Here is a 14,029-nt window from a genome sequence, read left to right as displayed (position 1 = left end):
ATGGGCGTATGATGATACCTGCCTCTTAACCAGGCAATATTGTTAACCAAATCTTCCTATTCTCTAGTCATGCCAGCAAAAGTTTATTAAGTACTATAGACACCCACATGCATGATGAGGTTCTCTCCAAAATTATCCATCAGAAAGAGGGAGTTGCTTTATATTTGGGTCTTTACAAAGTCGTATTAGAGTTCTGTCTCAAACACAGCTTTGACAGCGAGGTACAGCCTTGAGAAAACATTAGCATGGAAATCACCTCCATCAATGCTAGTTTGAAATGCTTGAAGAGGTCACCTGAGAGAATTGCTTTAAGGTGGCAAAGAAATTGAACATGAATTTAATCACTTTTTCTTCCTAACTACCAGTGTGGCTATCAGTGTAAACTTTAAAAAGTAATACCGTATGTGATTACATTATAAAGATCAATAGCAAACATCTATAGGATGTACTATTATGCTAATGAATAATTCCCGTGGACATCTGTTCTGGACGGAATTGTGCCTCCTTCCTGCCCCCCAATTTATATGTTGAAGTCTTCATTCCCATTGTGATTTATTTGGAGATAGAGCTTTTCAAGAGGTGATTGAGGTTAAATGAGATCATAAGGGTGGAGTTCTAATCCAATATGACTAGTGTCCTTATAGAAAAGGAAGAGACACCAGGGTTGTGTGGGTTCAGAGAAAAAGGTGGCGCTAGGAGACACAGAAAGAAGGTGGACTTCTGCAAACCAAGGCGGGAGACCTCAGGAGAAACCAAACTTGCCAACACCTTGATCTTGGCCTTCCAGCCTCCAGAACTAAAATAAGATAAATTTTTGTTGTTTAAGCCACCTACTGTGGCAGCCTGAGCAGACTAGACTAATACAGCATCCCATGTGAGTTTCCCAAACAAGGCAGTTGGAAATTCAGATGATGTGCCCTGGAAACCTTGCTAGGTGACTCTGAAGTGGCCCAAGTCATGAGGAAGAAGTGAATGGCAAGGATATTGGCAAAGAGTTTGATTGAAATTCCTTCATAAAATAAGCATGAAAAAAGTAATGTTTAAAAAAAATTTAATATTAAAAACTAATGTTTAACAATTTCTTCTATATCCCTCTAAGTATCTTCTTGAGTTTGCCAAAAAACTTTTTGTTTTCATGAGCCTTTATTGAGGGAAATGGGAGACTACCTTGTAATTAGGATTTGTGCGGGAACCCTGGGTGGCGCAGCAGTTTGGCGCCTGCCTTTGGCCCAGGGCGCGATCCTGGAGACCCGGGATCGAATCCCATGTTGGGCTCCCGATGCATGGAGCCTGCTTCTCCCTCTGCCTGTGTCTCTGCGCCTCTCTCTCTGTGACTATCATAAATAAATAAAAGTTAAATTAAAAAAAAAAAAAGGATTTGTGCAAATATGGTTTTATTTTCATATGAGAATGTAGTTCTCATATGAAGAAATATGATGTTATTTAGTATGGGTGCTCAATCCAATTAACTTTGGAAAGAAAATGACATCATTGTGTATAGAATTCACTTTATTAAAGTGAGTTTCAAACAAATGCTGTTTGGATGAGTTTGGTGGGGGTTGTTCCTGTAGATATATAGTATTAATAACTTCTCAATTTTTAAATAATACATCAAATTAGGACCCTCTCACTTCTCCCTTGTCCTGGCAGGAGGTGGCCATTGTTTTCTGGTTCACAGAAAATGCTGGCATTCACTAAGCGTAATTGGAGATCTTCAGTGATGTCTTCCCATTTCTTTTTCTTTCTGTTTTTTTTTTTTTTTTTTTTTCAGAAACCACGTGAGCATTTTCATCCCAGTGGGTTACAGGTTGCCCCTAATTATGCATTTTCTTAAAATGTTTATGCAGAAAACGGTCTATTCCCAAGTTCCTCAGTAAAAATATCACACTACTGAGAAAGGACTTCACTTTGAACTAGGACATACTCCAAGGTGGAGCTCCATGAAACAGTGATTATGAAACAGGAAGCACTGAAACACAGGTTTTCTAGGCTAGTTATCTCTATGACAGAACTGACTGTGTGCATAGAACCTCTCAGTTTCCCTACCAGGGAAATTCCCCCCAAGTCAGAAGCCATTGCACCAATCTAAAGAGCTTTGCTTCTGAAAGAGGTGAAACCTTATGAGCCATAAGACGAATAAAAATAGGAGTATTATTATTGCCTTGTATTAAAATAAACATGAGGAGACACATTGAAAAATAGGGAATAGACTATGAAGTGAAGCATAAATTTTGGTCAAAGTGGGGATTTAGGTGCATGTATATGCCATGCAAGTGAACTCTAGGTGCTTCCCAATTCCACCAAGTCCAGAGAATACAAGGACATAGGGGGTCATTCCTGTGAATAAGCACCTAGGCTCTAAAAGAGGTTGAACTACAATGTGTCCACAACACTGGCGGTGTGCTTTTCCAAGGCATCCTGGTTAACAACTATCACCAGTTGCTACGGATGTCCTATTCCTGCAGCACCGAGTAGAATGCTGTGGATATAAGAGGTGGTTAGTAAGTACAAATTAAACCATAAATGTCTTGTCAATGTCTTGGAAAGACGGAGAAAGGTAGGTAGTGGGAACTTTAATTTCATCATTACCTTAAATTACTTTCATCATACAGGTACATCTGTGGTACAGACAGAAGAATGAGAAATGTATAGAGTTACAGGCATTTATGAGAAAATAGACCAGTATATCAAATTGAATAAAATATATGCTGCTGGAAAAATTATCCTGGAGTATTTATCAATAGCATGGGTGTCAATCCTCATGCTCACGTAGCTGCTCCTCTGACTTTTTCTCTGGGGAGAGCTCCTTTCCGAGGCCAAGGTCAGCTGTACCATCATCTTGTCCGGCTTCTCTCCATTCTCTGGGGTGTAGTTGCCCAGGTCATTTACCTCCCCATCGCTGTAGCTGCCATCCAACATGACCCCGCGTGGCTGGGGCATTCCACAGGTGCAGGGAAGCTGCAAACACAGCAAACAGACACTGGGATGTGAGCTCAGCTTCATCTCTCAGAAGAAACTGCATGGTGGCCCAGATTGCCTTTTCTAGTTTCTTTTAGTCCCAGTTAGGGACAGGGTATGGGAAAACAATGGTGTTGGCACCATAGACGTTCTAAAAAAGCAGGTGCCCATTTTTGTTCCAAATCTCCAAAGCAACTTTTGTATCAGAGACTAATTTGAATGTTCATGATCAAATAATGGTCTGTTCTCCATGAGATCATAAACTGATATAAGCCCTGATAAAAATGTTTTCAGATAACATTACGTGTGTGTGTGTGTGTGTGTGTGTGTGTGTGTGTGTCTGTGTGGTGTGATGGGGTGGGGTTTGAAAGGTGTAGCATTGTGGAGACAGCTTACTCCTATTTAGTATTAGTTTTCTGGAGTTTTCCTTTCACATATGAAAGGAGAATTCCTAGAATGAAAGATGGGCCACCCTGGAAGTTTTTGTTATTACGCCTCTGTGTCCACAAATAATTGTTCCAGCATGTTGAATTGTCATCTATTTTTAGCACTGAACAATCAACACCACCACGAATACAGAGACTCTGTTTTAGTTAACTTGGCTTAGCTGCCAGTATATGGTAGGTGCTACATAAATATTTGAATGAATGAGTGATATAGTCCAGTGTAAATTTCACACTGTTTTAACATACTATTTGGTTTGCTCTTCATACCAACTGGTGAAGGAGGTGGAGGAGAGGGTGTCACCAGCCCAACTTATAGAGAAGGTCTGACCTGCCCGTGGTCCAGAGCTGGACCAGGCTCTACCCCTGAGCAGACACTTTACTCATGGTAAGGTCACCTTGTCCCGCAGCTTCCGCTCCTTGCGCTCCTGCACGGTGGTCAGGTAGTTGACGGCCGCGTACTCCAGCACCGAGAGGAACACGAACACGAAGCTGACCCACAGGTAGATGTCCACCGCCTTGATGTAGGAGACGCGGGGCATGGAGGCGTTCACGCCCGTGATGATGGTGGACATGGTCAGCACCGTGGTGATACCTGCAAACAGAGTGAGAAATAAGCCCAAGTTTGTCTTTCACCAAACACCCTGGGTGGCTTTGTGTCTCTGATCTTTGTCCCTTCTGGTCCTCCGGCCTAGAATATCTCCATCCCTGCCCCTCTGTCTAGCAAACACCTACTCATCTTTCAAGACCTAGCTTTTATTTATTTTTTTAAGACCTAGCTTTTTTTTTTTTTTAATTTTTCTTTATTTATGATAGTCACAGAGAGAGAGAGAGAGAGAGAGAGAGAGAGAGAGAGGAGAGAGAGAGGCAGAGACACAGGCAGAGGGAGAAGCAGGCTCCATGCACCGGGAGCCCGACGTGGGATTCGATCCCGGGTCTCCAGGATCGCGCCCTGGGCCAAAGGCAGGCGCCAAACCGCTGCGCCACCCAGGGATCCCAAGACCTAGCTTTTATAAAGCTTCTCCTGCTCCTCCACCCCTCATGCTCACCCTTCCTCCTCCACATACTCGCATATTCATTAGGACACCTGTATCACTGTCCTTCTGTAGGGAGCCCACCCTAGACTGTTTGACAGCAAGACATTTATTTCCATTCAGTTGGTTAAAACAGAGATTGTATAGGGGCTCCAGGCTGGCTCAGTCAGTGGAACACGCACTCTTGATTTTGGGGTTGTGAGTTCTGGCCCCACATTGGATGTAGAGATTACTTAAAAAAATAAAATCTTGGGCAGCCCTGGTGGCTCAGCGGTTTAGCGCCACCTTCAGCCCAGGGCGTGATCCTGGAGTCTCCGGATCAAGTCCCACAATAGGCTCCCTGCTTGGAGCCTGCTTCTCCCTCTGCCTGTGTCTCTGCCTCTCTCTCTCTCTCTGTCTGTCTCTCATGAATAAATAAATAAAATATTTTTAAAAATAAAAATAAATAAAAATAAAATCTTAAAAAATAATAAGTAAATAATAAAACAGAGATGATATATACAAGGAGGTAGATAAGTGTATCTTGTAACTACTTCTCCAAAAAGGGGGAAAAGTGCGCAAGGTATATTTCAGTACTTGTGTCCTTGTTGCTGGTGTAGAACCTCACAGTCCTGGGCCTATACTATCAACTGTGCTGGACCTCGCTGCCCATTGCCCTCTCAACAACATTGACTTGAGGACTCAGAGATCAATTTTACAAAGAATGATGTTAACCTCATTCAGGGGGGGGTTAGATTTTTGAAACTGGAATGTTTGTTTATTTAGCATAGTAACTGTTCAAGCTATAGAATAACTGTTAAAGGACAAGTCATTTGTTAGTGGTATTTGCCTGGGATTTCAAATTAAGCTCAGAATATTTCTTGGCAAACACTAAGTCACAGGGGACTGGAGTCACCTTAAGGGCCAGCTCGATTCAGTGTCACTAAAACCTGGGTGGAGGTCACCCGCTCCCTTGAAGCCTCTGAACCATCTGAACAATGGTGGTGTGTGTGACTGGGTGGGTGCGATATTTAAAGTGGGGGAGAGAGTTGATGGCAAATTTAGCTATTCATGGAGTTCTTACAGAGTAGGGATTTTTCAGACTTGAATATGTATAAGAATTATCAGGAGACCTTGTTCAAAATGTAGGTTCCAGCCCTTTCTCAGGGATTATGGTTCTATACATGTAGATGAATCACAGGATTCTTTATTTTTAACAATTTGCTCCAGAGATTCCATTGCAAAGATCCCTTGGGCAATCTTTTGAGAAACCCTGCTAGAAAATGTAGTTTCCTTATGCAAGTGGCCAGAAAAAGCACCCACACACCTAGACTGTGGACCCCAGAACACGGTTCTAACAAGACTAAGGTGGGCACTTGTAGGGCCCTGGAAACAGTTTTGCCACATAGGTTCTTAATAATGGCATTTTACCTGTAAATCAATACCTGTTTTTTCCAAGTTATATTGCCAACAGGGGTTTAGAATCAAATTTGAAATGAATGGTTTTATCTGGAAGAAATTATTTGTATTTTCGGATACCTGAAATACACATTTGAGATATTCCTTACCTAAAGGGACTCTGGCAGGTACAGCTCTGCGGTCAATCCAGAAGGACACCCAGGACAACATGACCATCAGGGTGGCAGGAAAGTAAGTTTGGAGCAAGAAAAAGAAGATGTGGCGACGCAAAGTGAAGTTAATGTATAGACGGTTGTACCAGCCTGGGGGGACACAAGGAGGTAAAGATAGCACGCACCATAGCTATTCAGCTCCTTCACCCAACACATTTCATTCAGGGAATCATGAACGCCTTACAGACTTCACTGGAAACTTGCCACATCTTTACAAAGTGAAAGAAAAACCGTGGAATGGAGTGATTATATGATAACCTACACCACATGGGTTAGTCCGTCTCAAGAAATTTTTGGCCCCATCTTTACATAAAGGAAGCCTCTTGAGAAGGTGATTTAAGATTCTTGTTTAAAACAAAACAAAACAAAAGACTCTTGTTAACTCAGGGATGCCTGGGTTGCTCAGTGGTTGAGCATCTGCCTTTTGCCGAGGTCACGATCCTGAGGTCCTGGGATCGAGTCCTGCATTAGGCTCACCACAGGGAGCCTGCTTCTCCCTCTGCCTATGTCTCTGCCTCTGTCTCTGTCTTAAATAAACAAACAAACAAACAAACCTAAAAATAAATAAATAAGACTCTTGTTAACTCATCCTTTGGGACAGAGCCCAGTAGTGTCATCGTCACCTGGTTGCTTGTTGGAAATGCAGACTCTCAGCCCCACCCCTGATCTATCGCATCAGAATCTCCTTTTAACAATACTCCCCACGTGATTGATATGTCTGACAAAGTCTGAGAAGCATTTATTTAAACAAGCCCCTTTGGGATTCTCTATGGAGGAAAAAGTTTTAAAGTTAAAATACCAAGCTAACCCTAACATTGCATTCAGGAGCAATAAACACAGGTTCACTATGGTTCAACTCCACCCTTGTGTTCTCTCTACAAGGAAAAAATATGCATGGAGGCATTCAAAGGAACAGGGGTAAGATGGAAGGAAAAGAAAAAAGCAAGATAAACCTGAGATGATGAGATTGAAAATGAAACAGAAACTTGGCAACATTAACTTGAAAACCTGGCATCCTGAACAATGATAATGCAATGGTTATCACTGTAAAACAGTCTCAGGAAGAGATTGTGGAGGTGCTGTAAACTGAATGTCCCTCCCCCCCCCAATTTTTGTTGAAACCTAATCCTCTACATGATGGTATTTGGAGGTGGGGCCTTTAGGAGTGATTACATCACGAGTGGGATTAGCGTCCCTGTAAAAGAGACCTTAGATTGGTCCCTTGTGCCTTCCCCTATGTGAAGACACAGCAAGAAGGTGGCTGTCTATGAACTAGGAAACAGGCTCTCATCGGACACTGACTCTGCCAGCATCTTGATCTTGGACTTCCTAGCCTCCAGAACTGTGAGAAGTTAATTTCTGTTGTTTAGAAGCCACCCTGTCTATGGTATTTTATGATAGCAGCCTGAACAGACTAAGAAAAGAAGAAGAGTCAGAATGCTAAGGATGAAGTGGGAGTCCCATGAAAAACCAAGACCTGCGTGATATATACAGAAGATGAGATATGCTGGATTGCCACGATATGTTGGGAATACAACAGTGCCTTGTATTACAGATTAGACGACTTAAAAGGTTACACTTACTGCGCAGTCATGCAATGTTTTGGCAATAGATACTACATAAAGAAGAGCACCTCAGTGGCTCAGTTGACTAAGCATCTAACTCTTGATCTCAGCTCAGGTCTTGATCTCAGGGTCATGAATTAAAGCCCTGCATTGGGCTCCACACTGGGCATGGAGCGTACTTAAAAAGAGAAAGAAAAAGAAGAAAAAAGAAAGAAAAAGAAAGAAAGAAAGAAAGAAAGAAAGAAAGAAAGAAAGAAAGAAAGAAAGAAAGAAAGAAAGAAAGGAAAGAAAGAAAGAAAGAAAGAGAGAGAAAGAGAGAGAGAGAGAGGGAGGGAGGGAGGGAGGGAGGAAAGAAAGAAAAGAAAGAAACTACATAAAGATTTGAATAATATCATCCTGAAAGGTGATAGTCAAGACAAAGGTAAGTGTTGGAGAGAGCTGTTCACCTCAGCTGCCAGGAGGAAGACCACAGAGCATGCCCCCAGGCAAGGAGAGATGGCAAGCTTGTTCAGACCTGAGTGTGGAGCCTCACAAGGTCATAAAGGGGGCCTGTGTAAGCAGTATACTTAAAAGAGAATTAGTTCGAGGGAAAAAAGGGAAAAAGAGAGAGAGAGAGAGGATTAGCTGAGTGGAGCAAAGAAAACAGAAATCAACAGACCTAAAATCCTACTGTTTCTTGCCTACAGAGGAGGAGGTTCTGGGAATCCTATGGGGGAAGGGGAGATGCCAGCTGCTAAACCAGCAAAGTGATTGGCTCAAACAAAACTCCTCACATGGCTTATGTTTGTGTCCTTACTAATATTTTTTAGGTTATCACTTTGGATGCTTTGGTGGCATCTAAAAATCACCTCTCCCTGGTTCTTGCCATCCCCTAGACCTGATTTAGGAATTCCACCTTTGGCTTCACATCTAGGTGGCACAACCTCTGCTCATCTGACAGCCAACTCACACCTTTCCTAAAATAGAGGATGACCCCCTGCAGCCAGACTAGGACCCACCCCAGCTCTCAGCCCCCACCGTGCACACGCACCTGTGCTGCTGTAGAAGGCCAGTTTCGTGGTGGTATGGAATTCTTGAATGAGGAACTGGGAGAGTGAGATCCGTTCATCTGTCTTTAAGGAGTCGTTGCCTTTTTTCCAGTACAGCATGAGGTCATCCTCTGTATAAGCATCTGAAAAGACGGAAGACAGCATCAGGCACAGGCCTGCAGTGGTAGGAAGGCAGGCCTATCTGTGGGGCTCCGTGGAAGCAGCTCCAGATCTCGCACACAAACCGGGATTACAGTAAGAGAGTCTGAATAACCAAACCACAGTCTAAACAAAGCAAAACAAAATACAAAAAGAAAAATGAGTTCTCCCCAGTCTTCCAGAAGTCATCAGAGCAAAGCTCTCGAGCCTAAATACTCATACTTCCTGCAAACACCTTCACCCTACAATCCAGCCTGCCACTTATTAGGTTAAAACAAATGAAATTGCTATACTTGCAGATCAGAAATGGTGAAATCGTGGCAAAATTGCATACACGGTTCAGTCTTAAAAACCTAGGCTGGGGGATCCCTGGGTGGCGCAGCGGTTTGGCGTCTGCCTTTGGCCCAGGGCGCGATCCTGGAGATCCAGGATCGAATCCCACGTCAGGCTCCCGGTGCATGGAGCCTGCTTCTCTCTCTCTCTCTCTCTCTCTCTCTGTGTGTGTGACTATCATAAATAAATAAAAAAATTAAAAACAAACAAACAAACAAAAAAAAAAACCTAGGCTGATTTCGCCTTCTTTTCTGCTTCCAAGGTGTAGTACTGCATCCATTAGTGGCTAATATCTTTAATACTCTCAAGGCAAGAAGAGCTGCATTCTGTGAAAAAGGACACATAAAGTGCTGGCAGCAGAACACAAGCCCCTTCTCTGCAGGCCTCCAGGTGCTTCTACCCAGGGCCCCGTTAAGGATCACTTCCTGACCTTCGCCCACTTTAGGTGATCACACACATTACTCCAATTGAACAAACCTACCTGCAGCCTGGACAGAACTGAGGTCCAGTCTGCTCCTGTATGTAACAGTTCTTTCTGGAGCTCCCCGATGTCCTATTTCATTCCTCTATTTTATTCTATCTCTTACCCTTGACCTGTGTGTTGGTTGGTTTCATGTATCCACTTGGCTAGGCTGTTATTCAATCAAACACTAATCCAGGTGTTCCTCTGAAGATGCTTTGTAGATGTGACACCTACAACCAGTTCACTTTAAGTAAAGGAGATGATCCAGGATAATCCACGTAGGCCTGATCCAATCCATTGAATAGCCTTAAGAAGCTGATCTGAGGTTTGCCCAAGAAAAATAAAATCTGCCTGTGGAGGGCAAGATCAGGCCCCACCCGGGGTTCCCAGCCTGCCCTTCCCAACAGCCTGCCCTGCAGATGTCAGACTTGCCTTACCAAACCCCCATACTCACTTGCAAAAGCCAATTCCTTGCACTCAGTATCTCTTACTATGTGTCTCCAATATTCTGCTTCCCTGTGGCACCCTGAAGGATACAACTGGAAAAAGCTACATTCCCAATGGAGCTTCCTGGGTCTAGTGGGGAAGACAAGGTTCTGGAGACAATGAGTTAAGTTCTTCTTAATGCTATGTCCTCAGGCAAATTACATCCCTCCTTGTATGATGAACATTACAGTAACCTGCTCACTGAATCTGGGGAGGATGAAATGACGGCAGGCCGAAGCCCCTATGCATTGGGCAGTCACCCCCTTGGTCCTGGGATTTATTACTCCCTTTTCCCACATTCAGTGCCCTATGGAGCTGTCCTCTTGACCCTCTATCTCAACATCCCTGCCCTCCTTGGTCCTAGACGACTGAGCCAGGGGACACCTGACTCATTGTCACAAGTACAGGCAGGCTTATAAAGGTCCCTGTGCCAAAGGGATGCCTCACTAGGGCTTGGTCACCAGCCATGTGTGCAAGTATCCTAATGCCCCTCAGTTGTGCCTAAGGACCTCTAGCACCACATGTGATTACCTTGGCAAACTTGTTTTTGCCAGGAAGTCTTTTCTTTAACAGAAATCTTATTCAGAAGAACAATAAAACAGATAAAAAATGAGCTCATACATTGGACGGTGTGTAGAGGTAGCTGCACAAGGAGACCCACATTTGCTGAGCCCTCTACCCCGCTCCCTAGCAATTGCCCCGGTTCCCCAGAACTGAGCTTAAAACCATTGCTCTGGCGCATTTAAAGGGTCACTTAAGGGAACAGAAGGTTTTAGTTTCAAACCTGTTCCTGATTTTCATAATTACCCTGGACTTAGCTTTTTAATTACAAAAAAAAAAAAAAAAAAAATCACTTGAAAAGCACAGCATGAATGAGAAGCACATGCTGTTCCTGCTACGGAGAGTTAGTCTTTGCGTGATCTGTGTGCTGATGTCCCAGACAGTCTACTCACAGCTTTCAATTTCAAGTGAGCATGTTTGTGTGTCCAGGGGAAATCGGCTGAAATCCATGTTGCACATTGCAGTCACTGTAACCCTAGAAACAAAAAGACAAACATCCAAATTTTAAGAGGTTGCAAAATACAAGTGCAAAATGGTAAACAGAAAAGGGCTCTGCTTCCTTCCAATATAACTGCCTCCTTATAATTCATAATAAGCAAGGTGTCAAGATTTAGACAAGTAGCTTTATGTATGATAAAGTCATCTGAGTGCTCTGGGTTTTATGTTTTATTCTAGAGGCTGTGTGAGGCGGAGGATCTCTACCAACTTCTATCACGTTCAAGCATATTATTGAAGCAATGGTCTCAACCTATATAAAAATGTGAAGTAAAAACTCATATGATGTTGTTTCTTAAAAGAAACCATAGAAGTATATATTGTTCTCTGGTTTTATATAAATTCAATTTTTCTGTTCTTTTATTGATTTTATTGATATTCAATATTTGAATACAACATGTCAGAAATAATATTAATGAAACACTTACGCCAGTGGTCGAATTTGGCACTTTTTTTATAATGTTATTATTTTTATATCGATAACAATAGCTCCCAGTGGGCATAGTTATTTTTAGTGGCTAATTCCATGGAGATCATAGTAATGAAAAAACACTGAAAGATTTTTTTGTACCAACATGCAAGCACTTGCTGGCATCTGATGGTTTTGTTTCAGAGTTTACACAGGAAAATGGGCTTCTGCATCAAACAGTAAACAAACACAACACAGATCATTAGTTGTACATGAAAATCTCCCATCCTGTGGGGAATCTCTTGGCAGGACATGATTAACAGTTATTGGCTGATACTGAACAAACTATTTTTTCTTTGACCAAATCTTTGCTATATATATATATATATATATGTTGTAGAAGTTATCTGAATAATTCATAGCCAAAAAGACAAAAATCACTTTTAATTTAAATGGAAATTTCAAGGAAGAGAGCCCTCTTGAAACTGAATTATCCAAATACTGGCCTTATTTTCCCCCTTCCATGTGAGTATGGAATTGTATTCTGAAAGAGATTTTCTTTCTTTCTTTCTTTCTTTCTTTCTTTCTTTCTTTCTTTCTTTCTTTCTTTCTTTCTTTCTTTCTTTCTTCTTTCTTTCTTTTTTAAGGTTTTATTTATTTGAGAGATAGAGAGAGAGAGAGAGAATGATCATAAGCAGGGGAGAGGGATAGAGGAAGAAGAGAACTCTGCTGAGCAAGGAACCTGATATGGGACTCCATTCCAGGACCCTGGGATCATGACCTAAGCTGAAGGCAGACTGAGCCACTCAGGCATCCCTGAAAAGGATTTCCTATTGTTGGCAGAGCTGAGTAGCCTTATGTCCCCGTGGAAATCCTGATAAACAGGGTGTATTGAGTGGGGAGGAGTCAGGATGGCAGTTGAGTTGGACATCCAAATGGAAGGCTTCCTTTTCTATCGGGGCGACACCAGCATTAACTATACCTAATGGCATCCCCAGCAAGAAAGAAACTAGAAGCTAAGTTTGGAGACTTAGAGCTAATGAAATGTCGAATGCAGGAAGTTTTCGCTATCAACAAAAGGATTGAATATCTTTTCTTTTTGTATCAGGAACAGATATTTTTAGAATATCTGTTATTATATTCTTTGAACCCCGACTTGATGTTTTTCCGCTTGTAACTCACACATCACACATTGAACAAGCACAGTTTGTGGTTTAATACAGACTCTATGTTTCTAAACTGATTCATTGGGGAGCACATGAGTGGCTCAGTCAGTTAAGCGCCCGACTCTTGATTTTGTCTTGGGTCTTGATCTCAGGGTGGTGAGATCAAATTCCTAATTGGCCTCTGCACTGGGCAGGGAGCCTGCTTAAGATTCTCTCTCTTCCTCTCCCTCTGCCCCAGAATTCCTCCCCCCTGCCCCCCACCCACTCCCTGCTCAAACACATGCACTCTCTCTAAAAAAATTTTTTTTTAAAAATTGGGTTTTTGGTAGGCTTTCCCCTTGTCTTGGATGGAATTTCGTCCCGTGATTTTTTTTTTTTTTTTTTGCTTACGTCTTATGTAATAGTCCAGACAGTTACTTGTAAGTAACAAAGCACATTTCAATTCAAAAGTTAGAAGAATTTGACCCACGATATTAATCAACACTTCAAACTTCATTCACATTAAGACTGCTGTTCCTCCTCCCAGCTAAGGTATGAAATTGGCATTTGAGTGATCAGTTCCTGCCCACCTCTGATCAGCTCCTGTACAGGTGGAAGTGACAGGAGAGAGGGAGGTGGGAGCAGGACAGTTCCTTGGTAGGTGACTTCATGCTCTCTGGTTGAAGCTCCCTGGCAACCATGCTCTACACGGTTGAAGCTGATAACTTTCTTGGGTTCTTCATTCCCACTGCTGGACACTTCCAGCTTCAGAGTTCCCTTATCCAGCAGCAACTCCCCACCCCAGCTCTGACTCCACAGTGACTGACCCTACAAGGCCCCAGGGTGTTTAGATGGCTCTTCTCTTGCCCTCTGACTGCATAGTGTCCCCCACTGGTATGCACATGTGTATCAAGCTCTTGAGGAAATCCCAGGGAAGGCTTGAACATGCCCATAACTCTCTTCCAAAAATAATCTCATAAATCTTTTCCTCTGCCCACAATCATCGACTCTTTCATATTTTGAAGTTGACTGGGAATTCAAGAACCATGGAATGAGTTTTTTAACATTTGCTTAATAAAATCTGCCTAGTATGACAGAGCATCTCATCTGTGGATTTCACTTTTTCTTTTATCCTAGGGCCCAGGAGATTTCAACCTCACTGTCCTGTTACCTGCCACTCACTCCCTGCCCCTCCCCCGCTCACACACATGCCTCTGTCTACATTCTCATCATCTGGTTCCATGTCTGTCTCTTTCACTAGCCAGTAATCACACTGATATTATTCTTCTCTACATCCCCAGATCTGGAGATAGGACCTCACAGGCTTTCATTTGCACACA

General features: G+C 42.7%; 1 protein-coding gene across 3 annotated transcripts in view; it reads right to left on the bottom strand.

The window, feature by feature from the left end:
• Positions 1 to 1,399: 1,399 nt before the first annotated feature.
• The window catches only part of GABRR1 (gamma-aminobutyric acid type A receptor subunit rho1), a 58,321-nt gene continuing 45,691 nt past the window's right edge, over positions 1,400 to 14,029 (bottom strand). For all 3 annotated transcript variants that reach the window (XM_072832082.1, XM_072832084.1, XM_072832083.1), the window contains 5 exons: positions 11,033 to 11,115; positions 8,641 to 8,781; positions 5,983 to 6,135; positions 3,800 to 3,996; positions 1,400 to 2,958 (listed from right to left, as the gene is read on the bottom strand). In XM_072832082.1, the coding sequence (XP_072688183.1) occupies positions 2,665 to 2,958; positions 3,800 to 3,996; positions 5,983 to 6,135; positions 8,641 to 8,781; positions 11,033 to 11,115 (868 nt within the window). In that variant the 3' untranslated portion in view covers positions 1,400 to 2,664. The remainder of the gene's footprint in view (positions 2,959 to 3,799; positions 3,997 to 5,982; positions 6,136 to 8,640; positions 8,782 to 11,032; positions 11,116 to 14,029) is intronic.

The sequence above is a fragment of the Canis lupus genome, chromosome 7 (assembly GCF_048164855.1).
Source record: "Canis lupus baileyi chromosome 7, mCanLup2.hap1, whole genome shotgun sequence".
Taxonomy (NCBI): Eukaryota; Metazoa; Chordata; class Mammalia; order Carnivora; family Canidae; genus Canis; species Canis lupus.
The sequence above is the reverse complement of the archived record's forward strand: the minus strand, read 5'-3'. Positions and strand labels throughout refer to the sequence as shown.